The sequence below is a fragment of the Dysidea avara genome, chromosome 5 (assembly GCF_963678975.1).
Source record: "Dysidea avara chromosome 5, odDysAvar1.4, whole genome shotgun sequence".
Lineage (NCBI taxonomy): Eukaryota > Metazoa > Porifera > Demospongiae > Dictyoceratida > Dysideidae > Dysidea > Dysidea avara.
In genome coordinates, this window is record NC_089276.1 from 1,368,855 (window position 1) to 1,396,621 (window position 27,767).

Here is a 27,767-nt window from a genome sequence, read left to right on the forward strand (position 1 = left end):
AACTTATAAAGGCAACTGTACGCTTCTACTAGGGGGAGAGTCTTCCATGCATCGTACACATGCTATAAACATGTGTTGCTTGGTGTGAGAGCTAATTAGGCTCTTTCTGTTGCACACTGAGCCAGCTAGTGTGTAATTAGTTGAAAGATTTTGAGTTGTGCATGCTATATGAGTCATATCAGCTTACTTATTGAATCTATCAGTTGCGGCAATAATCAAGCTACGTAGCTAGCAGGTTAACCTGAGAATCTCAATCATTGCAATACATTCAAAATCTTTGAAACTCAAGACAAACACTACAAAATTGTTAATAGGCAACAATAATATTACAGTCTGGTAAATGCAAACCACACAATTACTGTGGCTGGCATAAGCCAACCCATACACCATCTGTAACTTTGTCCTTGTTATTTAATCCTCCAATTACAACTATTCTGTTGCTAGGTAGACCAACCACAGCTGGAGCTCTTCTTTCAAATGGCATTTGACCAATGACATCCCATCTGTCACTGATCTTGTTGAACATGTGAATGTCACTAGTACTGGTGGACACACCGCTATCTTCTAACTTTGCTCCTCCCATCACCAGCACTTGTCTTCCTTGCATGCTGACAGGAGCTGAACGAAGCCACAGAAAATCCTGGTGAGAAATCCACTTCAACTGGCAACTGAACAAGGTGTCCAGTGAAGCAGTAAATACTGCTGGAGAGGCTTTACCATCTTGATCAATTCCTCCTAACAGGTAGAGTACATTGTCAGCAATCACTGACCGTAACCCATACTGTGGTAGTGGTAGTTGATCAGTAGTGTACCACTGCTTGTTGATACTGTCAAACAGTTCGGTGGAAGGAATTATTTCATAACATTTGTTCCCTTCAGTTAGACCTCCAACTATGATTAGAGTTCCTTGGTGACCAACAGCTGAGGCTTTAAATCTTGGCTTAGTCATCTTGGTGCAGTACAGTTTTAACTTATAGTTTTCTAGTAGAAATATCTTCTTGGTCACTTTAAGGCCACTTGTTTGCCCTCCAGCAATAACCAACCGGTTGTTGAGAGTAGTCAAGGCACACCAACAGTGAGAAAGGTCAATTGAAGCACCCCACATATCTTTTTCTGGGTTGTATACTTCTATTTTAAAAGATGGATCTCCTTTTTGTCGGTTAATACCTCCTCCAACATAGATGTTGCCTTCATGAAACACAGCGGTGTGGTATGCTTGATTCTCTGGTGCTGGGGTACCCTCTCGCCACTTGATACTCACTGGTCCACTGAACACATCCGGTACCTTTAAATAGTCAAATAATAGTATTGTGAATATAATTATTATGCTTACTACAAAAGGGTAGAATCCACAATCATGTTTTGCTGTATGCATTAGCATAGTACAAAACATTGATATGTATAGATACACATGTGTACACACACACACACACACACACACACACACACACACACACACACACACACACACACACACACACACACACACACACACGCACACACACACACACAAAATTTTAGTCCAGAAGATTGGTCCAGCCAGAGACCATTTTGGTCAACTACAGTTGGTCCACTAGACATTGTATCAGTTTTGTTTACCATTGCAAATGTATGCACAGCTCAGCTTGGCTAACTTGTGACTGCTTAGCTGACTGCCAGACACCATCTTGGAATGCTGTATTATATAAGTGTACAACAGTAAATTTTGATGAAAGAAAAAATTTGAGAAATCAGTAAAGTTCATCAAACATTCATTATACAAGTTTAAGCCATTGCGGTTTTAAAATAGTCTGTGCTTTTGAGCAGTAATAATCAAACCTCAAAGTTATGCTTCACATCAGATGCTGTTTTGGTAGACTGTACCGATTTTTTTCTGACTAGTAAATAGTACAGTCAAAAATGGCTATTCCGTGACCACTTTTCGGCTAACATGTTTTGATGGTTGATTTCACTTCTTGGGGTCATTTTATTGACAATTTAGCTCCCAGGTCCCTCCCAAAAGTCCTGGAATTTTTTGCTATGGCGCAAAATTTAATATTGCTGCTAGTGCAATCTAAAATCAGGGTATGCTGCATACAATAGTGTGCAAAGACACTGTTTAGGATAAATAAACCACAAGGATTCCAATTCTGGAATCAGTTTCATGCTATGACCTTTATTAGATCTAATAATCAATAATAATTTCAATTGGGAAGAGCGAAAAAAGCATAAAATTGAGGTTAAATGCTTCAGTATTTACATGTAGAAACTTGCATAAGGCAAGATGAAACTTGCACATTTGATGAGGTAGCAGTATGTGCATGATCATGCAGGAATATTGAGATTTAGTATAAATACTAGGGCTGTGCGATAATGGCGATAACATGATTATCGTGATATCTATGTGATTATCGGGATAAAGATAATGAATTTTCTATTATCAATATAAAAAGATAATAGTAAATCTCTGTAGACTATTGTATATTAAATGCAGGCAGACGGTACTCTTGTGAATAAGGTCACAACCGGCTGTGGTAATTCTGAAAAGGGCAATTTTTGTAAGAGATACTAACCTTAAACATTTATTATTAGGCACAACTGTGCTTGTAAAAGTACTCAATAGCAATATTTCATTATCGAGATAATATTGTTTATCATGATAAAATGGATTTTGTTATCGAAACTTATCAAGATATAGGTTTTTCCATTATCGCACAACCCTAATAAATACAGAGATTTTTGAGCCACTAGTTCAGTCAGTTTAACTTGTCAATTTGGCTAAGTCACCTTTTATAATACAAGGATTTGCGGTACTAACTACTATATTCCTAGCCCTCTGATCAATCAAATTTAGTGGCAAAGAAGCACCAAAACGCACATTATTTTTTGCAGCTGCATCAAGAAAAGGTATGTGAACCAACGTTGAAACCGGGTCACTACTGCTGACCCGGATGACCCACTGACCCGGATTTGACCCGGATTAATTAAAGCTGAGATGTGTTTCGGCTAGTATCGAGCGAGCGAGTCTACATTTTGAGCGTTCAATTCATGTTGAGTAAATATTGCAACTTCAGCCTAGCTGTAGGTTGAAGACCAAAAAAAAAAAAAAAAAAAAGGTCTTCACCTACTGACAATAGCTACCCCTCACCATAGATACCCTCAATTTCGTGCTACATACTACACTTACTAACAAATGAGCGTGGCTGAGCGTATGTTGGTAATGCAATAAGTGGGCGTGGCTCACGAAAGAGCTACACGATAGCGTTTATAAGTTTCCACGTCGTCAAACGAACAATTTTGTTTCTCACGTGATCCAATTCGGGTCAGACCCGGATAAATTGTAAACTGGGTCAGACCCGGATGACCCGGAGAAAATGTGACCCGGATGACCCGACCCGGTTTCAACGCTGATGTGAACTAAATAATTATTTTTGTATCATAAATATTTAAGCTCATTTTGGCCTTAAACATGTAGATTGTAGCAAGAACAATGGAGACAGCTCAAGTACCATGCATGCTTCAGTGTGATGAGCCTTGTAATCTAGCCATGGGTATCATTGATTCCATTGAGAGGTGGGAGAGTATCAGGCAAAAGGTTCTCCACTGGAAAGGTCTTGACAAGTTTGGAAGTGTTCATGAATGCGTAGATTGGGTGAAAGGTTCAGTTGGACACTTTATTCATGATTCCTACAGATTGACACTTAGCAATGCCAGTTGCAGTCTTCATCCATGGCTGAGGTTAGCTCCCAAGACGAAGCTCCAGCTGCCAAGAGGCTATGATCAAGTTTACGGCTGATTCATGACAAAAAAAAATGTGTTTGGTGTTGCAACCAGAATCAACAAAGCATCCAGAGTCAAAGCTTTTGTTGATTTCATATGACCATGCATGGGTTGTTTTCAAGAAAGAGCCACACAGTGGCCTTTGAAGATCAGAAAATGTGTGACAGAATCAACTGTCTGATTGATTCTGCAGCTGATCAGCCCTATATGCTCTTGAAATCAGGTATCATCACAGACGCTGGCTGAAGTATGTTCGGAAATTCCAGAAAAAGAGTGAAGATGATAAGCTTCCACAAATGCAGAACATTACTATATACTTATCGTGAGGTTCAGACTATATTTAATCTTTGAGGAGAATGAGTACTCCTCATTTTTGACAGTACTCATGCTCCTCAAAGATTACCTTTCAAGTGTGGTCAAAAACGTAGTCTGAACCTCACCACAAGTAATGTTCTGTATTTGCGAAGGCTTATCATCTTCACTCATTTTTCTGGAATTTCTGAACATACTTCAGCCAGCATTTGTGATGATACCTGATTTCAAGAGCATAGCTGCAGAATCAATCAGACAGTTGATTCTGTCACGCATTTTCTGATCTTCAAGGTCCACTGTGTGGCTCTTGAAAGCAGCCCATACACAGTCGTATGAAATCAACAAAAGCTTTGGCCCTGGATGCTTTGCTGATTCTGGTTGCAACACCAAACACATTTGTTTTTGTCATGAATCAGCCGTAAACTTGATCATAGCCTCTTGGCAGCTGGGGCTTCATCTTGGGAACTAACCTCAGCTATGGATGAAGACTGCAACTGGCATTTATCCACCTCGCATTTCTTCTGTGTCTTTTGAGCCTGCACTAGCTTCTTGATATTGCTAAGAGTCAATCTGCAGGAGTCATGAATAAAGTGTCCAACTGGACCTTTCACATGTATTCATGAGCACTTCCAAACTTGTCAAGACTTTTCCAGTGGAGAGCCTTTTGCCTGATACTCTCCCACCTCTCAATGGAACCAAATGGCACCCGTGGCTGGATTACAAGGCTCACCACACTGAAGCATGCATGGTACTTCAGCTGTCTCCATTGTTCTTGCTACAATCTAAATGTAAAAGGCCAAAATGAGCTTAAATATTTATGATACCAAAATAATATTTAGTTCACATTACCTTTTCTTAATGCAGCTGCAAAAAATAATGTGTGTTTTGGTGTTTCTTTGCCACTAAATTTGATTGATCAGAGGGCTAGGAATATAGCAGTTAGTACTGCAAGTTCTTGTATTATTAAAGGTGAATTACCCAAATTGACGACTTAAACTGACTGAACTAGTGGCTCAAAAATCTCTGTATTTATACTACATCTCAATATTCTTGCATGATCATGCACATACTGTTGTGCAAATTTCATCTTGCAAGTTTTTACATGTATATACTGAAGCATTTTACCTCGATTTTATACTTTTTTCGCTCTTCCAATTGAAACTATTGGGTCTAATAAAGGTCATAGCATGAACCTGATTCCAGAATTGGAATCCTTGAGGTTTATTTATCTTAAAAAGTGTCTTTGTGCACTACTGTATGCAGCATACCCCAATTTTAGATTGCACTAACAGCAATTTAAAATTTCGTGCCATACCAAAAAAATGCTACCGGGACTTTTAGGAGGGACCTGGGAGCTAAATTTTCAATAAATGACCCCAAGAAGTGAAATCAACCATCAAAACATGTTAGCTGAAGAGTGGTCACAGAATTGCCATTTTTGACTGTACTATGAAATAGAATAGATGGCTACGCTATTCATCTTTTTTTAATCAACCGAGTACCAGTAAATATTATTATGCCTTTTCATATGAATTGCAAATCTCTTATTGTACCAATGTGCTTAATGATTCTGCCAGCATATTAAGTTACAATTTGTACTGGTATACGTAATTGGCACAAGAAAAGCACCGATTACCCAGATCCACCAATAGCCTGACTAAAACTCAAATGGGATAGTGCCAGGCCAAAGAGTGAGGGGTCAGGCCAGCTGTAAGTTGAAGACCAAAAAAAAAAGAAGAAAAAAAGAAGAACAGTCACAACCTGCTGACAATAGCTGCTCTCCACCAATTATAATCTCTTTATGTATAACTACACATACGTAGCTAAGTTGCTTGCTACACTGCTTCTCTGAATACTGTGATTGCTCTATTAGAGTATCCAGATCCTGACTGTTCTATTAGAGTCTCACGATCTTCTCTTGCAAACAGTGTCCCATAAAAGTGGGGGGGGGGCATGACTCCTCCCCGTCTCCACCACCTATGGATAGTGCTGCTTTCAGTAGTACATTAATTAGTTATATTGTTCTTTGCATGGGAGGATCAAAGTGCTGCCGTACACTGTATTTTTCATACTGTTTCAATTAGCTACAAAACTGTACTGTATGGGTGATACAGTACAGTTATGTGGATAATTTGACAAGGAATGTTATGAAATCAACCCCAATCAGACAGTACGATTCATCATGTGTAAATCACTAAAACTAGCCAAACCAATCTTACCAGTTAGTTCTACAACTAGAAGAGGGACACTTACTGATAGTCTGATCACCAAAAATTGAAGCAGTTCAGGCATGTGAGATGAATGCTCCAACCAAGAAGATCAGGACTCAGAGTACAATATATACTGGTTAAAGCACCGCCGCGAGTACAATAGCACGAGGGTGTCGGCAAAAGACTAATTCAGCACTCAGCTTCGCCTCGTGCTGTATTCAGTTCGAGACCATGCCAGAGTACTATTTTTTCATATTGCATGAGCATGGCAGTGCTTTAACTGGTTTAGTTGTCTTCGTTCAGAGCGTTCATTTAGACTTGAACCACATTGGTTTTCAGCCATCAAGTGTCTATATAGTACAAGTTTGATCATAAAACAAACATATAGCATCGTTTTGGCTACTTCTGGCAATTTAAAATGTTATGCACATGATCAACAGTTCTGTACTTTCCTTTCAGTGTTGCATGGAATTAATATGTTTGACCTTTACCCATGCAAGTGCTTTAAAATTTAACACATAAAGCACTGCATATGCTTGTGTGTACAAAAATACAGCACTCAGGGGGTCAAATACAACATTTGGCTTCACCTTGTGCTGTATTGGCCTCTCATCACATCCCCTCATGTGGTATTTTCCATACATACATGTGGCGGTGCTTTAACTATAACATACAGTAACAGTGATTGGAGTTACTTTAATAGTGAAAGTTGCACTGTAAAACAAAGTCATATAGCCACACAAGTTAAAGTTCCAGCATCCATAAGACTGGTAAGGCATGAGTGAAACAGAGATGTTGCCAGCATTCATGCAGATTTGAACCCTCTCATGTTTATATGGGAAACTATAGTCAAACTGTTCCATTTGAAAAACTGAAATGCACATGGCAACACTTTTAACACCTGATTCACATTGCGCTGATTTCTCATCCAGGTACAACACAACACAAAAGGGTGAATAAGCCATGCTGACCCTGGGCCAAACGTATGACAAGATGAGGTGGGTTGACCATATTTAGGGACACTAACTCACGATAGTCATTTGCTGGACCTTAATAAGTAATATTCTACAATGTGACTACAATGATATTAAACCATAGATACTATACTAATTACACGGGATTGGAAGCTCCATTCATGCGCCGGCACTCCTCATTGTATTGGAAATAATTACTTTGGCAAGTGTGTCATATACATTTGCTGCATTGCTATGTTCTATTATAAGAAGTTGGAATTTGGCAGCTGTAAGTTTGTCAGCTAGATTTGTAACTGCTACACTAAACCACTCTTAAATCACAACATGAATACAGTAGTTGTCAGTAGGTTGCTTAGAAGTTAGTGTTTTTCTAGTACAGGTATATTATTCTAGTACAGTTCTAGTTCTAGTTCAGTTGTCAGAAATATTTTAAATTAGTATTAGTTCTAGTATTCATTGTTTAAAACAATTTTAGTTAGTATTAGTTCTAGTATTCCTTGTTAGAAACAATAATAGTTTGTATTCATTTTAGTATTCATGACTGAGTTAGTATTATAGTACCTGCAATTTAGTAAGTATTAGTTATTGCAATTTAGTAATGCTTTTACAAAACTTGATCACTAACTATATGTCAGCGTTGAAACCGGGTCGGGTCATCCGGGTCACATTTTCTCCGGGTCATCCGGGTCAGCAGTAGTGACCCGGTTTCAACATTGCTATATGTGTATTAGAATTATCATCCTATACCATTTTGAGAAGTAGACCCTAATAAAAGATTTTAAGAAAAAAAAAACATCCTACATGCACCTAAACAGTATACTTCTTGTTTCTATGTAAGAAAACGTCTCTAAGTTTTGTCTGTTATGTGGCTTTGTTTCCCCATTGTCACCTCTCCACCAGAAGAAAATATTCTTTTCAATGAAGCAGTGGTTGCTAAATGTCACAAGCCACTTGAAAAAGTTGCCTTTGTTGTTACAAAGGTGTACCACAAAGTGAGGCTTTAATGTGCCAGATAGTCAGCTCATTAAACAGGTTCCTGCTAAATCTCAAACAACAGTTACAGTATATAGTAGTTGCAGTAATAAAGTTTTAGTTTAGTTCTAGTATTTGTACTATAAATCTATTAATTTTAGTTTAGTTCTTGTTCAAAACTTAAAAACAACACTTTTCTAGTATAGTTCCAGTTTTTAAAATGGATTGTAATGGAATTATAGTTTAGCCTAGAACTAAAAGGAAAAGGCTGTACTAAAACTACTTTTAGTTCTAGTTCTAGTATACTAGAAAAACACTATTAGAAGTACCCAAAAGATACCTGATTCCGTGCCTGTTTATCACTGAAAAGATATATAGAGAGAGTTCGTGATCAGTTGTACCAACATGTAGTACAAGCCATTTGGAATCGTCTCAACTCCAATATAATACCAGTAGGTTTAATTTATGTCTTCAAAGACATTGCAAGGGATACACACAATGGTTTCATTTCATTTGGTTTCATTGCATTGCCTGAGAACTTTGTACTACAGGACAACTTAGGTAGAAATACTCATTCATATTTCATCCTATACACTTATCTTGTGTTCTTCATAGCCTTAGCAAAGTAGGCATATAAAAAACCAGAGTTTAAATCTTTTGTAGCCCTCACTTACTGGAATGTAAATCCATGAAACTACAGAATACAGTGCTTAGCCAGAATACATGCATTCTATTGAGCAGGGGCGGATCTAGGGGATGGGCTTTGGGGCTGAAGCCCCCCCCCCCCTTCACTTATAGGCTTTACTTGATCAATATGCTGAGGATTATAATGAAATTTTGTTTAAGCATAATTATATAATCACTAATTATACGAATTCTCATAAACCCACCTTATAAACATCTTTTCAATGCATTATTAGCGGATTTATGCTAAAAGTTATGCAACAAGGGCCCGGATCAGCATTGGAGGTGTACAAGATCGAGATACTCTAATAGAACAGTCACCTAACTACTCTAATAGAACATCAGTGTAAGCATAAAAAGTTGGTTCTGTTATGCCAAATCTACCTGTGACTATACATACAATGAAGTGCATTGGTATGTTTAAAAGGCTTCGCCATTTCCTTGTGTAGTTATTACTGGTACCGGTATACTTAATTCAGGTACACAATTTCCATTGAAAATGCTCTCAGATTCTATCTCGTATCATTCAAATTTCAAAATTTTCCAGTTTCAACATTATTATTCTATCATGCACACACAATTGTGAGAGGGTGCATCATGTGCTTGGTTGTCTGAACCTACTCAAACCTTTCCATTAGCAAATGCTGCAGAGAACCATATATATCTAAAGGCAGTGTATAAAATATCTACAGTATTCTGACAGGCATAAATATGCATTTTATGTGGAAATTTCTCCAAATTCCAGTATTTTAGCATCTATTTTTCAAAAATTTCCTGGGGGAGCATGCCCCCAGACCCCCCTAGCTCCAGCATGCTTTTGCATGCTGGAATGCTTTTGCATGCTGGAGGGTGTGCTTTGTAGACCCCCTAGTTCCAGCATACTTTTGCATCCGCCCCCTGTTGAGTCTGCGAACAGAGCTTCCAATCCTGCCAATGTAGGGATTTTCTCACTGAACTGTTCTGTAATGCTATCATCCATCTCTTGTTTCAGCACTTGGAATTTTTAAGTTAATAATTTTTATTATAGTAGTGCAATTATTTAATATCATAAACTAAACCACTTTGTGTGTGCACTCAAAATTTGAGCATATAAACAAGTTCCCACTTTTAAAGATGATACTTAAAACTTGTAAACAACAGTTACACACACAATGTTGCTGAGGTGCAGTAATTCCTACCTGTATTTGAGGCATCCTTGTTGCTGGCAGGGTTTGTGTGTATGATCGCTTTATATGAGACTGAGTATCAGGAGTTAGATCACTAGTTGATTGAACATCCTACACAGAACCACAACATACATTTATTAACTGATGACCACACAATTAAAGAATCACCAGGTAATTGCTGCTGCCATGAATTCAATAATTTACTTTTCTAACACCCCATTCACATTATCCCATCATGTTTTCAAATTGATTATTTATGTTTAACTCTGTTCACACTATTGTAGTACACATTAAATGCTTACCATTGAGTGTGACATCCAATTAATATGGACAGGAGGTGGGTGACTTCCCTGATCATCCACTGACTTATGGAGCTGAAAAATCATTACATAAGCAGTGACGCATGAAAAATTACTAATCTATTGCACAACGAGTGGGATTGAGATACATATGAATATTGTGAGCTCTTGGGGAATAGCATAATGTGTAATACCATAGACTCTGGTTATTAGGTAAAATATTACAATTATTTGTGAAATTTACCATGCGCAGGTGTCTTCTAAGAGATTGTTATTTGTGCCCACCAAGCAATTGTTTACACAGTTAGTTTCACTCGTGGAATAATCCTGAGAGCAGCTACCGTTATTTCAGGAGGTAGTATTTGCTAGACACATGCCTGGTAAGGTATCAAGTGTACATGTACTGTGACACTTCTTCTGCTTCTGTTCTACAAAGCATGAGCTTGCAGCAGTAGTGATGTCAACTAGATGTGCTTAACAAACAGGTGATATCTACAGCCATCTTAGCAATTAATTTTAATATGAGTAAAATGATTTTAGTCTCCTTTCAGTTTGGCATAAGAATTAGTTGCTGGATCAGATTTCTACTGTTGCACATTAACTGCTACAAGTGCATAAATACAGGTCACTTTTAAAAGGTGCTTTCTAGTGAATTGACCAACAGGAAGTACTATAATTCAATCATATGTAAGTAATCAAATACTATGCACTCTACAGAGAGAAGCCACTGTTAGCAGGTAAAGCACACTACTACTTTGGTCTAGCTTTTGTGCTGAATTGTGTCGGAGCAGTAAATAATGTCCAAAATACTATAAAACAATAAGAAGTGAATATCCCTACTATGCTATAGAGATTCTACAATCAAAATGCACAGTAGGGATATTCACTTCTTATTGTTTTATAGTATTTTGATATTGTGTACTATAATTATACTCTGATCCAGCTTGTTTCAGTACTTTTTATTGCAGCACTACATTGTCCCTACTCTAGTTTAAAATTCCTAAGTTTTCTTATATTTGTTTGTGAATGTTTTTTGTAAACTCATGATCACTATTTACCTACCACAATTATAAATGGTGAGTGTTGGTCACAGTGTCTAAAAACATTCAGTGAAACTATTCTGGCTAGCTAAACTGGTATACCACAAGGTTGCTCATTTTAGTTGACAGTATTTTTTGCATATGCTTTGTCAGTGCATATGTAGATACCAGTCTCCAATTCCTGGTGGCAAACTACATTGCTGGAGAACAGCTCGCATCGCTAGTGTCACAGTACTGACTTATCATTGACTTTCTCAAGCTGACACGCGAACTGACATGTGTATTCCAATATATGATATTGTGTAACGTGTGACACCCGGTAGGCCTGAGCCTAATATGCTCAAAATTTTACCTATTATATTCTTTCCAGAATTTCCCAAAAAATTCTCCTATTATTCTTTTTTTATTCTTGTATCTAGCCTATTACTCCAAAATAATGCCCATTTTAGTAATAATAATGCTCATTTAGTTTCTGTAGCTATAGTCACTTAGTTCTCAAGATGCTGATATAAGAGGTACTTTTGCCAGAATTAATTAATAGCTAGCCAAAAATGAAGCATTCCACCTTACACATAATTGTTATAGCCATTACAACAGACTCAAAATGGCTATCAGAATAATTTTCAATCATCAGTGTATAAAGCTATAGCTATAACTATATGCTAAGTTCAGTAGATAATGATATCAATATGTTTGTTGAAAGGCTTAAAGAAATACACTGGTATGAGATGTACAAGTTTCAGAATTGCAGATAATCATACAGTTAAATCCCTGATGCTGTCTGCAGATTGTAATAACATGAAACAATCTGACTGTTCTATTAGAGTATTTGAGCATTTTATTAGAGTATATCGATCTTTTAGAGGCTCTTCAACCCCTTTCAGCCAGCTATCTATCATTCTTAGTAGCTTACTTCCTTCTTCTAGGTAGCTAATCAAGAAGAGGCATGCCCTTTAATTCCAACGATTATTTCCATGGACGTCCGATAATTCTAAAATTATGCCTGTAACTATCCTATTATTCCGGAATTATTCTCACGAAATTGATGACCTATTATTCTCAAAATTATGCCGGCATATTAGGCGCAGGCCTAACACCCGGAGATGAAAGCCATCGACTGCTGGTTATGGTACAAGGATAAAAGGTATAAGACTATAGCGTATGTATTGTATACCTATCATTATAACAAAGGTTTCTTCTTAAGTGAATTCGAAGCATTTCTGTGAAAGAATTAGGGCTGTAGCTGTAGCCAGCTTTCCACTGAAAGTGTCAGGCAGGCAGGTAGACAAGCATAGTCTCACGTAGACCAGACCGACTTTGTGTGTGTGTGTGTGTGTGTGTGTGGGGGGGGGGGGGGGGAGGGAAGTGGTCTGGTACACTTGCAATAAAATTTCTGTGTAACATTCTAGTTTCACTCCAGACATTGTGGTCCAGACTAGTAGTGTTCCACCAGCTCTATGATGGCTGCTGATTGGCAAAGCCATTCACTACAGAGCAAAATGCTTTATAGTATAATAGTTACAGCACCTAAAGCATAAGAAGAGAATGGCTTTGCCAATCAACACCCACTGTAGAGCTGGTGGAACGCTACACAGAAATTCTATTGCAAGTGTACCAGTCCACTTTTTCCTGCCACCAAACAAAATAAAAAAGTCAGTCTGGTCTATGCGAGACTAAGGCAGATAAGCAGTAGAAAACTGATTCCATTGAATAAAATTCTGTAGCAACTTGACAAAAGTGTTTTGGGTCTCTTTTGGGCTTGATTTTACCCGACCAATACTATCATGTTGTTTTGAGAGAAAAGTGAAGCAGACTTTTATATCATGGGCCACACCCACACCATAGATATACTAAGCCCAGGTATCTGGGGTTAGTATATCTACGGCTGTTTTGATTTGCTTTAAAGGTAGCTGATTCTACCTATATAACATTCATCTCTCATAGAGCTAGTCATACACTGAGCTAGTCATACACTACTTTATTTCAATTCAAAAGTGATGGGCAAATATTTATAGTGAAAACTTTTGTTACACTAAAATAACACGCACAGACACAAAAAATTCAAATGGGAAGTGTTAAAGACTAAAAGTTCACTGATTGACTCCATGTACTTTTGCATAAATTGACACACAAGATATCTTCATCATGACTATACTACACATCAAGGGTAATTACCTCATTTATTGTTCTAATCTCATGTATTAGAACTTGCTGCTGCTCATTCTCATTTCTCAGTTGCTCTACTTGATGATATAAAGTGATAATATCTTGTGGACACGAATGTGGAGACTTGTTCATGTAACAATTCTTGCTTGCTTGGATACTTTCACAGACAGCTGCTATGGTTGGCCTCGTACTGGGATCATCATCCAGACACTCCTTTACCAGTGGCCTCATTTCTTCAGCCTCTCCTCTCATTGCATCCAGGTATTGTTGACGACGCTGAACTTCAGTAAATGCATTATTGATCTTTGTGGTACGGTCATATACCACTTTATCAGATGGATGAGGCCAATTTTGGTTAAATGTGTGCAGAATTATTCCGCCAAATGAAAATACATCCATGGGAGGCCCGTATTCTGGCTTATCACACAGTACTTCAGGTGGCATGAAATCGGTAGTCCCTGGAGCTTTAGTCATTGTCTTTTTACTATCAGCCTTTATCACTTTGGCCACTCCGAGATCACTGATCTTCGCTACATGATGTGCCGTCAATAAGATGTTGTTAGGGGAGAGGTCTCGGTGAACAATGGGAGGATCATGATTGTGAAGGTAACACAGGCCAAGGGAGACACCATGGACAATTGAAAATTTTATATGGACAGGAATCTTCTCATATTTATCCACCAGTGAGGTCAAGCTATCCGCCATCATCTCCATAACCATTACTGGTAGCCGCATCCTTCCCTGCAAACTTCCTGCCCCTGAGGGATAATAAACACCTAGGAACTGTATAACGTGTGGATGACGTAAAGCACTGCATTGATGACACTCAGTCATAAACGACTCTACAATTCGCCGCATTTGCACTTCGTCAACTCCATCCACCAGAATGGAATGAATCTCTTTAGCTGCACAGATCGTTCCATGATAGTTGACCGCGTACACTCTCCCGTAAGCCCCTCGTCCAAGTTCCCTGCCACCCTGCAGTGGCGTTACTGCTTTCAACTCAAGATCGTGAAATATGTCACCTGATTCCATTTAACTTCGATCACAAAAAAGGCCTCAAACCCCCCCCGCTCAAACCTTATAAGCAGAAAAACCGGCGAAACTGAATAATATTGCACGTGATTTTACAAGAACCTTTTAAGGGGATAGTTAGGGTCCGCAACGTGAAAAATGAAGTTGTAAGAAACAAATCCCCGACTATCGTAGTATAGTGCCCCATCACTAATTCCACCCTTGGTTTGGAACTGAGTTCCCTTGTTGGAGCAACACGCGGATTTTAATATCTCACGTGATAGATCTTTATTCCGTGCGCTCCAAAGAAGACGTCCTGAGCTCCCAGATTCTGAGTGTGATATCAAGTGTTGTTGGTCTACAAAACCATGCATAGAAGTGAGTAAAACTTTGCCTGTGTTTTCCCCGGAGGCTGATTTTCTGCGAATGGGTCGAGAAATTATACAATGTGATAGGATTGGCTTCTGTTCTCTTGGCTGGCAGAGCACCTCGAACGAAAAATTTCTTTAATTTAAAATTTCTTTAATTTAATTTAATAAAATTAAATTAAATTAAAGAAATTTTTCGTTCGGTAGAGCACCTCGAACGAAAAATTTCTTTAATTTAATTTAATTTTCTTTAATTTAATAAAATTAAATTAAAGAAATTTTTCGTCAGATGTTCTTCTGGATCTTCCCCTGATTTAAAGCTCCTAGAAAGACAGTTTGTAACAGTAGGAAGGAGGCAACCAACCAAAATCATTGAAGATCATTGCACTGAAAATTTCATCTCTGCCAGCCAGATGGTTAGAAAGGTCGCAGCTCTTTCAAACTTGGTGTGTAGAATACTTATACAATGTGATAGGATTGGCTTCTCTTCTCTTGGCTGGTAGAGCACCTCGAACGAAAATTTCTTTAATTTAAAATAATGATTGGCTTCCGAGGTGCTCTACCAGCCAAGAGAAGAGAAGCCAATCCTATCACATTGTATAAGTATTCTACACACCAAGTTTGAAAGAGCTGCGACCTTTCTAACCATCTGGCTGGCAGAGATGAAATTTTCAGTGCAATGATCTTCAATGATTTTGGTTGGTTGCCTCCTTCCTACTGTTACAAACTGTCTTTCTAGGAGCTTTAAATCAGGGGAAGATCCAGAAGAACATCTGAGGTTTCTAAGAAGTGGTCAAATCCTTGACTTTTAAAGTTTAAAGGTCATTGGAAGCTACTACTCTAATAGAACATTCAGTATTCTATCAGAACAACCGTGTAGTCACTACATTTACCATCTGCTTTTGGTTGTGTCAATTGAACAGCTGTATAGATTGCTTGGAAAGTGTGCATTTTATGGACATTTAAATCTTGATAATTGTTTTTAAGATGCAAGCAATGCAGATGCTGGAGAGTCTAATAGTATTTGAAACCCATTTATTTGCTATAAAGTAATCATTTTGTATCAGCTAGAGCACTCTATTGCAGGACCAGCTCAGGTAACCTCACATTTTACATACCTGGTTTTCTATACGAAACTCAACAATAATAATTATTATGTATCTTGTGCAACTGCCTAAACAAATAACAACTCAGTAATGCAGATACAGCCATATTACCCTAATGCTGCTGTGTATATTGCCTGTGAGTTTGTGAAATTATGATTCATGACTAAGATAGAGGTAATGCTTCACAGTTTTATCTGTCAATGTGATCATTCTATTAGAGTATTTTATTACTTTATAGGTGTATAGTAGACCAATAGATTACACTTGTTTTTCCTTTTTATTGTGTTTTGCACAGGTAGTGAAAATAGGGCAGGGAACCACAAGGCCATGGTCCCCCAGTTTTGGTGGTCAATTCTTGTAGCAAAAGATCAATGTGCTCCTAATCATTCTAATAGAGCAATCACAACTGTTAGTAGCTGCTTAATTTTTAAAGTGAAAATGGCCACCCAAAGTACTGTCTCAGAGCCCTAAGACATGCATCTAGATGGAATCTACTAGATGGAATCTGTGTTTGTATGGGTTAATCAAAGCAGAACTTTTTAACGTTCAATTGCAAGTACTTGATAATTAAATGTAAGGAGATGTGCTACATTTAACCTGTTGTATTGATTTCTGCTTGTCACAGGTCCATATGCATTGGACTGCTCTGTATAACAACACCTGCTCAAAACAACAAACTTATCTTGAAAATACTCATCAATCTGCAATGTAATAAAGCCAAATTCTGTTCACCTAGATCTATTAATTTGCATCTCTACCTATGCCATTGTTTCCTTAACCATATCAATGATTGTTTGTTCCATTGATTGTTGAGTGCAGCTGTAAGAAACTGTCGTCAAAGTTAATAAATGCATGGCTAGAGCAGACTAAAAAGCATTACAAATCATTGGGGGTATCAATCCAGCTAACTAGTTTGTAAAGAAATAATTGGCTATAAGCTTGCACAATATTTTGAGTATTGATGGATGAGAAACTGATGATTGAGATTATGTGACCTATTTTATTTAAGCGTGTGGTCATGCACATGTATGATTTGTTTATTGTCTGCCGTGGATATTGTACCCGCATGCTAGGTCACTTCAAGTGTGATTAGTCTATTACATTACGCACATGTAGTTTACAGTAGGTTAATGTACAAGTGTATATGGTACGCCTCACTATATAGCTTAATAGGATGTGTAAAATGGATGCAGGAGCTGGAATAAGAAATGAAAGACCTGGCAGTTTATCTACTTCCTGAGCACAATGCAACAACTGAATATAGATAATTACTATAGAGTTAATTATGAAGGAGTTATTGCATTGATAAACATGCCTACTTATGCTCATGATTATAAATTAAATATGTGCTTATTGTGCTACACTTGAAAGTTGTAAACACAACTTTATGGTAAAACAGTCTGTTCGGCGGGGCAAGGGGGCTGTGACCCCTGTGAAAAAAAATTATGGGGGCTTAGCTAAAATTATCTGTAGCTGTGATGGAGAGCCTAGCTCAATAGCATCAATAATAATTTGAGATACTATAATAGAGCAGTCAAGATTGAAATACTCTAATAGAGCAGTCACAGTATTCTTAGAGGAGCAGTGTAGCAAGCTACGTATGTAGTTATAAATAAGGATTTTTTTGGTCTTCAACTTACAGCTAGACCATGGCATTATCAATCTAGAACCCAACCCCCCTTTAATAAAGGTGTCTCGTCCGCCCTTGCTATTCCTGCATTAAAGTCATACTGCCAATCATTTCATGAACTATCATTAGATTGACAGCTATTATGGACAATTCAGTTTTGGTGACTGCTTTCCAAAGTAATGTGAGTGAGATGATGAGTGTGCAACATAGAACACAGGGAAGTGTAACACTTAGAGTGTGCTGGTCCTAGCATGAGATCAACTACATGGCAGGGGTCTGGGGTTCCATCCTAGAAGATTTTTGTGCTTTAACACCTTGACTGAGAGTGCTAATGACATAAATTAACACTGTGCAACTTTTAAAGTATATACCACATTGTTTCAAATGAAACTATAGGGAGATGCACTCCTACAATTATAACTAAGTGCGTTTGAATAAAAATGTAACTACATATGTCAACAATTAGTGAAAACTAGCAGCGATTTTATCATCATGTACATTGCAGGATGTATGGAAGACTACTTTACTTGTACACAAATCACCCAACCACACTGCATGAGGAAGTCAAAGTGTACAACATGTACCTCAAACATTGCAGATTATACATAGTTGTGTTCTTCAGTGTGATTTAAAGCCATATCAAGATCAATTCCATCTTATCTAAACCACTTCTGTATAATATTAAAGCTCTCAAGAAGTGGAAACTTGAAGATGCTACACAGCCACCAAGCAAGAGGCCTAAGTGAACCCTTGCTAAGAGTCATGTTGACTAGCTATTCTGAGACTAAACTATATAGCTTTAGTTTGTGAGATGTACAGTAATATGATCATGCATGTTGTTATAATTGGTTTTTACCGATGATCATGTTAACAATGAGTATAGGCAATATTTGTAATTGTATTATATGAACCGCTAAAACTAATGGAGCCCACAGCTCAAATTATGTGAATCTAATCTACTTTTTGTTTTAATTTCTCATGAGTATGGCATTAAATGGGCTATGTTATTATTATGCTATTTTGTACTATGGTATAAAAATGTCACAACTATATAAATGGCATCCCTACCATAGTGAAGTAGCAACAATTATGTTTTTAAATCAAGACTATTCGTCAATTCCTTTTCAACCATTTTCTTTGGAACAGTAAGTGACATCCATTATTTGAGTTCATCAATATTATCAAGGGTGATCCTAACCCAGTTTACCCTCCCAATACTTGGTTATCATGTACTGAGCTGCTTTTGGGTTGCCTCTGACTTCTCACCTGCAGCATCAGTAAATTAGATACACAAAATTAATATGCTGTAGCTATCATAAATGCACATGCAATTTTAACCAAAGCATTATTATGCTTTCATCAACCATTTTACTGCTATAGACAGGGTCCAGCTGGCATTTAAAAAGGGGAGTTACACTCTATTAAATGTATTGAAATGACAGCTTTAGTTTAGCTACAGTAGTTGATGATTGTTTAAAAGTTCACTCCTCAACACTTTCCATTTAGAGCTTTGAGGTCAACTAGAGGCACTTAGTATAGAGCTGTTAGTTGCCAATAGTTGGCAGTTTGACAAAAGGACATGATTCTGAGTAGTGTTGTAGACTAGACATTTAGTATTATTATTCTGTAGTAGGAGTATACATGTAATTGGTAGTGTGACTGCCAAAGGGGGCAATTATATAGCTTAGCTGGCCCTAGTAAAGCTACTTTAGCTTCTATCTCAGTAATCACAATCTTAGCAGCAGAACAAAAGCAACAACATAAATTAAACTGTACAGTGGCAACTAATAGTACGAGTTCAAGTGATCTTATAATAACAAAAAGGTTGTTTACTACATGAAATTAACTAGACCAAGGTCTCTACAAGAGTCATGTGATCATCACAGTAGTTAGTAAATTTAGCCACAAGTGAATTTGATTTCTATACACTCACACAAAGCCTAAAGTAGCAGGAGTTAGTCTTCTAAGAGTGATAGTGGTACCATATTGTCTGACCACAATTTGTAAACAACCCTCATGCTGACCAGAATTTTCTGACTTTCCCCTGACATCTGTATGATCAATGATGTGTGCAGTCATCATCAGATTACTTACTCTACTGTAAGATGTGCATATACAGCACTGTGTGTGCATGTACATAATTAACGAAAGATAGCTTTCCAGTACATGTAGTAGTCACACAGGGCAAGAGTCTATGAAGCATCACATCCAATTAGAGATAGTGTAAACATGTATAGTACATTCATGCACAAAATTAATGGTTTTGTCTTCCATCATAGTCTTCCAGGCCATCATGTGTATACCTCTTACATGTAGTCTCTGTACATGCCATAGAATTATATACATTCACAAGAATTGTAAACACAATTTTATTGTACAAAGTAGTTATCTGTAATAATATGAAGTACCACTGAGACATTTAGCTACAATACAGTTATACTTATCCAAGTCAATGTGACCATTTTTTGCTAAGTTCATCTCTACCATTGTCTCATTCCCTATAGTGCTTGCTTTGCATGTGATCATGGGGCCATTTAGCTGTTGATCCATGTTGGAAGCTAATTCATTTGTGGGTTAGTAGTAAATTGTTATCAGTCACTAGTTTTTGTACTTATATAATTTAATGTATCTGCACGGACAAACATAGAATTCTAGGAAAACTGGAATGGAAAATTGCAACAGTAACAACCACCTGATGAAGGTAATCATGTCAATATAATAATACAGGTTGGCATAATGCTTCTTTGAAGTGTACATTGTGTGAGTGAAATACTTTAATAAAGCAGTCACTATCAAAATACTCTAATAGAACAGTCAAGTATGTTTGTTAATAACTATCCTTCCATTGAAAGCCAGTGAATTTGATGGACTGTTATATAGCTAGAAATGATTATGCATATAGACAAGCTATAGCTAAGTTGTCAACACCGAAAGCTAACTACTCCCAGTCCCTTGAAACCACAAGCATTCAACTACCATTTGAGAAATAGTGAAGTATTCTAGCTAACTGATAGTGCTGGCATAATAGATGTGAGAAGTTGCACTCAGGATAAAAGTCACATGTGGCAATATGTGTCAGCTGCAGTATGCTTGTCAAGCTGGAGTGGCTTTAATGAGGAAAAAGCCAGTCATGGGACCCCAATCATGGAGTCGCTCCAGCCTGAAAAGCTGCAAGTGCAGTTTCTGAAGCCTACAATAGGTATCACTTTACTATAGAATCATTTGTAAACATCTTAAATAGTTTAAACTGTTTATGGTTTCAAGGGAGTATAGCTAGTTTTCAGCATTGACAACTCAGCCAGTAATCTTTGTCAAATACAGTCCATCAAATTCACATAATGTCAGTGTAACAGTTGAAAGATCATCACGGAATATCAGTTTATTCTACCAAAGCAGTTGCTGCATGCCAGAGGAAACTGTCACAGTAGAAGCACCTAGCACTGAATCACCAGTGCTTTACTTTTTGTTTAAAAGAGGAATCTGGAAAATAATCTTGTAGAAAGACATTAGCTACACATTCGTGATTCGACTTTATGTTGCATATGTTTCACTCTGGTTGTAAGTATACAAATATCTGTTTGGTTAAATTTATGTAATGAAATTCACAAATGTGTTTTGCAAGTGCAACTTGCATCCCTGCATGCTAAGATTTGACATGTGACTTTGCTTGTCTGGCTGAGGATTAATAACTTGCTTTCACTGATCAATAAAACTCAATGATGTTGAACTACTGTATAGTCATTTAGCAGCACCATCCTTCCATCACTTTACATGATACTGGATCCTTATGTTACTGTGTTAAATGAGAAATTCTCTTGGTGGAATGTAAATCCAGATTTGGCCAGAATAAATAACCTGATGGCACATCAGCTTAAAATAGTAATGTAGAGATTCTGATTGTTTAGCATTGAAATGAGTCTTGAATGTTCACAACACCTCACCCAACACACTCCCAAAGCTAGTACAGTTAGTCGGCACTCGAAACTGCACTGAGATATCTTCTCTCGGGGTCTTTGGAGAATCCCCAAAGCTCAATTCCACATGTCTTACTTCCTCATTTCATGTATACAAGAGCACAACAACTGGAAGGCATTCTGAACATGCATTCACTCATGTCAAGTTTCATGTTTTTGCCCAAAAAAATGGCGGACATAGAATTCACATGATTTTTAAGGTTATATAAGGTGACCACGGCTTCCTGCTACACCCATCTATATGTCAGGTTCTTTGTGTGTGATATATTTTTTCTACTTAATATGAAATGGTATGAATAAAGCAAATGTTTTTACTAGCAAGTTATCGCTTTTATCAAAAAGTGAACGATTTTATCACTGTTAACTACTGTACAAAATAAGTCTAGATCTATCGACAAAGAATAGTTTTAATCAAGTAATCACTATTGTACAGTTTATCAAGAAAGAGTGGCGACATAGATATATTTTATCTGTAAGTTTCAATTCTGACAGAGATGAACAGTAGCAACCAATTAAAATAACGGATTTCTTCCCAATTCAAGTCCCAACATCACAATGATAGCACAATGGATGATAATGATGATGGTGGATGACAAAAATGGCAAGCCAACAAACCAGGCAGACAGACACTCTGCTTTAATACCATTGAAAATACCCAAGATGAAACTGACATTTAGAGAGTGAATATATAGTGAAGAAGTAAAGACAAAGTACAATGTAATCAAACTCTCTCCTTATCCAGTCCATTACTCAACACATTGTAGTTTAGCATGGGAAGAGTTGGCAATAGGAGAGCCAAGTGTGACATAATTATAAGATATTACATGATATTTCTGAGAAGGAAGTTACATGAGAGTGTGAAATAAATTGTTTCATTGTTATAATTGAGCGTGCATGTGTCAGATATTTATTAGCTATCAACTTCATTTGCACTACACATCTCTACTATAGTCTTTCAGAACCAAGGAGTTAATTTTGGGGGCTGGCCCTCCTGGGTTAGCTATTTCCCTCCTCTAGGTTTACACCTAAAGGCTTGATATGTAGTTTTTTCAATATTAACAAATGGTTAATCAATTGTCATTCCAAAACAACTTACTTTGTCCCAATATTCTGAATTGAGCCCTGCCAGGTTAATTTAATAAGCAATGCTGCACTGTGAACCCTTTAAACACCAGCCGTGGTTTATCAAAAGGAGGTAATGTCTGGTCACTGGACTGGACTGTTGGACTGACATTTCTTTTGGTTTTTTACATTTTTATTGATGGGGTTACTGTACACTTGGATGACTTGTGAAGATACTTCAGCTGTATGAATGTATGTAGATGTATTGTAGCACCTGCTACAATACCATACCACACATGCTGACAAACTAGTGGGTTAGAAGAATTCTGTAATCATTAGAAATATTAGTACCACATGTTACTTGGAAGTAACAAGCTCCTGGTAATAGACTAATATTAAACTGTGTTAGTGGTTAGAATATCTTGAGTTGTTGTTACCACAACACCTCAGTTATGTTCTTTAGAACAACATTGGTTAATTGGTGATACCATTTATGGCTAAGAGGGAATTACCATGCTAATCAACGTGTTTGACGTAATGCTGATAAGCAGAGTATAAATAAGCAGACTGGTATAACTACCAGTAGATTGGGATAAGAAGATGGCTTCAAAGGGGAAGAGATCTAACTTACCAAAGCTGCAGAGCATCACTACTGCTGATATTTCGAGGCAACTAAAAGAGAAGGGTGGTGATAACACAGAATTCTTCTATCTCTATGTGTCAACATCAGGTAGAGAGCAGAAAAAAAGACAACCAACATCACAAGTTCTACCACAAGGACAACGACAGCTACCCTTTCTTCCTCAAACTGTAGAAGATCCAGTAGATGATGATGACACAACAGACAGCGATGAAGAAGATGATGAAGACATAACAGATGATCAAGATGACAGAATGGACAGCCAAGACCATCAAGATGACAGAATGCCTGATCAAGATGATCAAGGTGGCACTAATTTGAGTCCTCCTCAACCATCACCAGCCTCTCTCATAAGCCAATCGCAATCATTAAAAGAATACAGGGCTAGGAGAGAAAAAGCAATGAATGATGTACACAAAAAAGTTTTACCATCACTCCTGGATCCAGATAAATGGGAAAAGGTTTTTGACAAAGACACCAAATTAACCTACCGAGCACTCTATTTCAACATCATCAAAAAGTACCCTGGGGAGGAAGAACGCCCCTTCATTCAACGAGTTGGCAAGATACGCCACAAAATAGCTGAAGAAGTCCAAAAGTTTATGGTCAAGCATCGAGTGAACTTCAAAATTAACTCCCTCTTGTCCAAACCATTTCTGTATGATGAAGAAGCTCTTGAGGAGCAGACCATGAAGGCTACACAACCATCAGGTCTAAAGCAGGGGACAGTGGATGATCATCAGCAACAGTAATGACTGTGACCCCACTGTTTTACGGAACATGTTATTTTTAGTGTATAAACGAATGTACTGCATTCGTTCAATGGTTGGAAGGGTGCATCATTCGAATGACATTAGCAAAGTTCGAATTTTGCGCATGCGCAACCTGGTCATAATTATTAGCGAGCAGAAGACCGTAAGAATCTCATCACGCCATGAATAATTTTAGCAGGGGGCAGTTACGCTTGAGACAATAGAAAGTAATGGAAGGTGGTGTCTGACAAGTTAATTAGCTCGCACCACGAGTGGCCACGCCCACCACTAATTACGAAGTGCAGTTTATGATCATGATTATGATCATACGACACCAGCAATGGCGGATCCAGGATGGGGCATTTGGGGCAAATCCCCCCCCCCCCCCCCCACCTCGTGGAGGAGCCATACTTCTGATTAAAATACTTAACTTAATGTCAGAGCAAGATCAGCTTAATAGCTTATATAACTCACGAAACTATACACATTTTCTTAGCATTTATTACAAATTCAACTGAAAAATCAAAGTGAACCAAAGTCAAACCATAGATAATATATTCTATCTATGATCCAAACTAACTATAACTGTCACCCTGCGCCTTCGTGCGTACTAAGCGCCTCTAAAAATAATTATCGCGTTAATGTTATTTAAGACATTCAGAGCCTTATTTTATTTATTTATTATTACTGAGCAGGCAGCACTCAGTGCTAATTAGCTCAGGAAAACTTTAGCAATTAAAAACATAGTTACAATGATTACATGCGTACAGAAGTTAGGACTTATAAATTTGCTGGATTTCATTAGTAAATTGGTCAATGTTATCATGATCAATTAATCTGGGTGGTAAAGCGTTCCAATCACGAATTGATCTGAAATAAAAACTATGCTGGAATATGTTGGTGGATGAAGTAGGAAGAATGTAACGTCTAGGATGATATTGTCTAATGGCTCTTTCCATTTCTAAATAGTAGGATGGGATAGATAAAGGGTACTCATTTTGGATGATTTTAAATAGTGTTTGTAACCTAAATATCTTATGACATACTTGGAGACTTGTCTAAGAAAGCTGTTGTAACATATTTGTGATTGAACTGTATCTACTAAAATCATTTAAAACCCATCTTGCAGCTCTACACTGCATTTTCTCTGACTGTTGGATATCAGTTTGATAGTATGGGTCCCACGGCATATTCCATTGCAGGACGAATCATGGTGAGGTAAGCTGATGCTTTTACTTCTGGCGAGCAACTACTAAGGTTTCATTTGAGAAAGTTTAAAGTTTTGGTGGCTTTAGCAGCTGTGTTTTTTATGTGAGATGACCAAGATAGTTTTGCCTTTAAAACAGCTTTTAAGACTTCACAAGCATCTGGAAAGGCCAAAAAATGGTAAAAATCAACAGTGAGATACTATTATTTGCTGCTTCAAAAATGCAGCAACTACAATAGCTAGTTAACAAGAGAATCTGCAGCTAGCTCTCCCCAACGACCTACAACTTGGCCTGTTTGTGCCCCTCCCCTTGTCAGGTCCTGGATCCGCCCCTGACCAGATCAAATGTCTTCGCACTTTAAGAAAGAGGTACAAGTCTCGTCCTATTGAACACAATCTGCTCCATATTACAACAGCTGAATAAACCCTTCAAAGTAGCATTCAACAAGCTAACGCCAATTTTGAAGCAAAACTGGTGAACAATTTTGCTTTTAGCGATGACTCCAAAATATTCCAATATGTGAGAAACATTACCAAATCTGTTTCCATCCCTTCCACAATATTTTATGACAACACTTCTGCCTCTAAAGACTTTGACAAAGCTACTTTATCAACAAATACTTCTACTCAGTGTTCTCTCAAAGTACTTATTCCCTTCCTAATTTTGAAAATATGCCCCCAACAAGTGTGTCCCTTGACTCAATTTACATTTCTGAAGAAGTTCACGACGCATTATCATCTCTGGATCCTCACAAGGCAACCGGTATAAATGGAATCAGTCCACAGCAATTCTAAAACACTGTGCCTCTGTTCTAGTCAAACCTCTGCACTATTTGTTTTCATATGCTATCCACTACTACTCACTACCTTCTGAATGGCAAATTCACTGTATTACTGCTATCTTTAAATCTGGTGACAAAAACAGTGCCACCAACTACAGACCTATGTATCTTTGCTTTGTGTCGCATCAAAAGTACTTGAACGAATAATATACAACAAAGTAATAGCATCCATTTTCAGTGCTATCTCTATGTGTCAATTCGGATTTATGAAAGGCTGTTCTACTTTACAACAACTTCTTATATTTTTAAACAGTATTCATGAACACTGCAAAACTCAAACAGATGTAATATACTTAGACTTTGCAAAAGCCTTTGACAGAGTTCCCCACAATGAATTACTTTTAAAACTCTGGAGAATCGGTATCACTGGCGACCTTTGGTGGTGGTTTAGATCTTACCTCAACAACAGACAGCATTGTGTTCGCCTTAATGGTTCACATTCCACCTTCCTTCCAGTCTTATCAGGTGTGCCTCAAGGGAGTATCCTAGGACCACTTTTATTTCTTATCTACATCAGTGACTTATTTTTATCTGTCTGTTCCTCTAATGCTCTCTCCTTTGCAGATGACACAAAATGTTATAAAATTTTTTTTGAACACCTAGACTCCATACAATTTCAACAAGACCTTGATTCAATTGCTAACTGGTCTAGAGATTGGAACCAATTTAACACCAGTAAGTTTATACATCTATTATTTGATACAAAATTCCCCACATCCTATTTCATAGACGACACTATAATCAAAACTAGTAGTACTCACCGTGACCTCGGTGTCATTTTATCAACCAATTTATCTTGGAAAAATCATTATAACCATACATCAGCTAAAGCCTATAAAACCCTCGGACTATTGAGACGTACCTTCAGCCACTCAATTGACATTCCAACCAAGAAAACTTTGTATTTAGCATTAGTTAGATCACAACTACTTTACTGTTCTCCTTTATGGTACCCCTACCTTATTTGTGACATCTCTACTTTAGAGAGAATCCAACGCTGGGCAACCAAATTTATTCTAAATGACTATGTAACTGATTACAAAACACGTCTTATCAAACTTAACATGCTACCACTGATGTACACCTATGATCTTTATGACATACTTATTTATTTATTTCATTGCTTTACAGATACACAGCAAAATTACAAGGATGGTAGGTACAATAATAAGACAGTATGATTGGAAAGGTGATCTGAAGGACAAATGACAATCAATGCCAGATGCCTATAAAACTAACTACTTATACTTAACTTAATTACCAAAAGCCTATGAAACTAGTTATTACAATAAATGATAGTTACAAGGGTTGGGGAGCTTAGCACAATTACAACAAGGACATGCGAAATGGAAAGTACATTTATTATTTGAATTAAAATTACTTAAAAATGTTCCCATAAATAGCTCTTTAACTGTTGCTTAATTGTGTTGAAGGAGAGGGTAAGGTCAATTACTGGCAGAGAATTCCATAATCTGAGAAGTCTATAAAAATAAGAATTGGCACATATTGAATTACTTAAAATCTTGTGATGTAGTTTGATATTTGATGATCTGGTATTAGAATTATTGAAGGTTACATAATTGGAGATGT

At 37.4% G+C, this 27,767-nt stretch overlaps 1 protein-coding gene across 1 annotated transcript; it reads right to left on the reverse strand.

Annotated features, from left to right (window-relative positions):
* Nucleotides 1-254: 254 nt before the first annotated feature.
* On the reverse strand, nt 255-14,716 carry LOC136256755 (uncharacterized). Its single transcript, XM_066049773.1, has 4 exons — nt 13,592-14,716; nt 10,380-10,451; nt 10,090-10,188; nt 255-1,285 (listed from the first exon to the last, which is right to left on the reverse strand). Exons 1-4 carry the CDS (start codon nt 14,615-14,617, stop codon nt 356-358), a joined length of 2,127 nt encoding a protein of 708 aa, XP_065905845.1. The 5' UTR covers nt 14,618-14,716; the 3' UTR covers nt 255-355.
* Nucleotides 14,717-27,767: the final 13,051 nt, after the last annotated feature.

Excerpts from the sequence above, each read along its gene's own strand:
- LOC136256755 (XM_066049773.1), bottom strand. The coding sequence starts at position 14,617 with ATGGAATCAGGTGACATATTTCACGATCTTGAGTTGAAAGCAGTAACG. Across the intron at positions 10,189-10,379 it reads ATTGGATGTCACACTCAATG|GATGTTCAATCAACTAGTGA; the intron begins GTAAGCATTTAA and ends GGTTCTGTGTAG. Across the intron at positions 1,286-10,089 it reads CAAGGATGCCTCAAATACAG|GTACCGGATGTGTTCAGTGG; the intron begins GTAGGAATTACT and ends GACTATTTAAAG.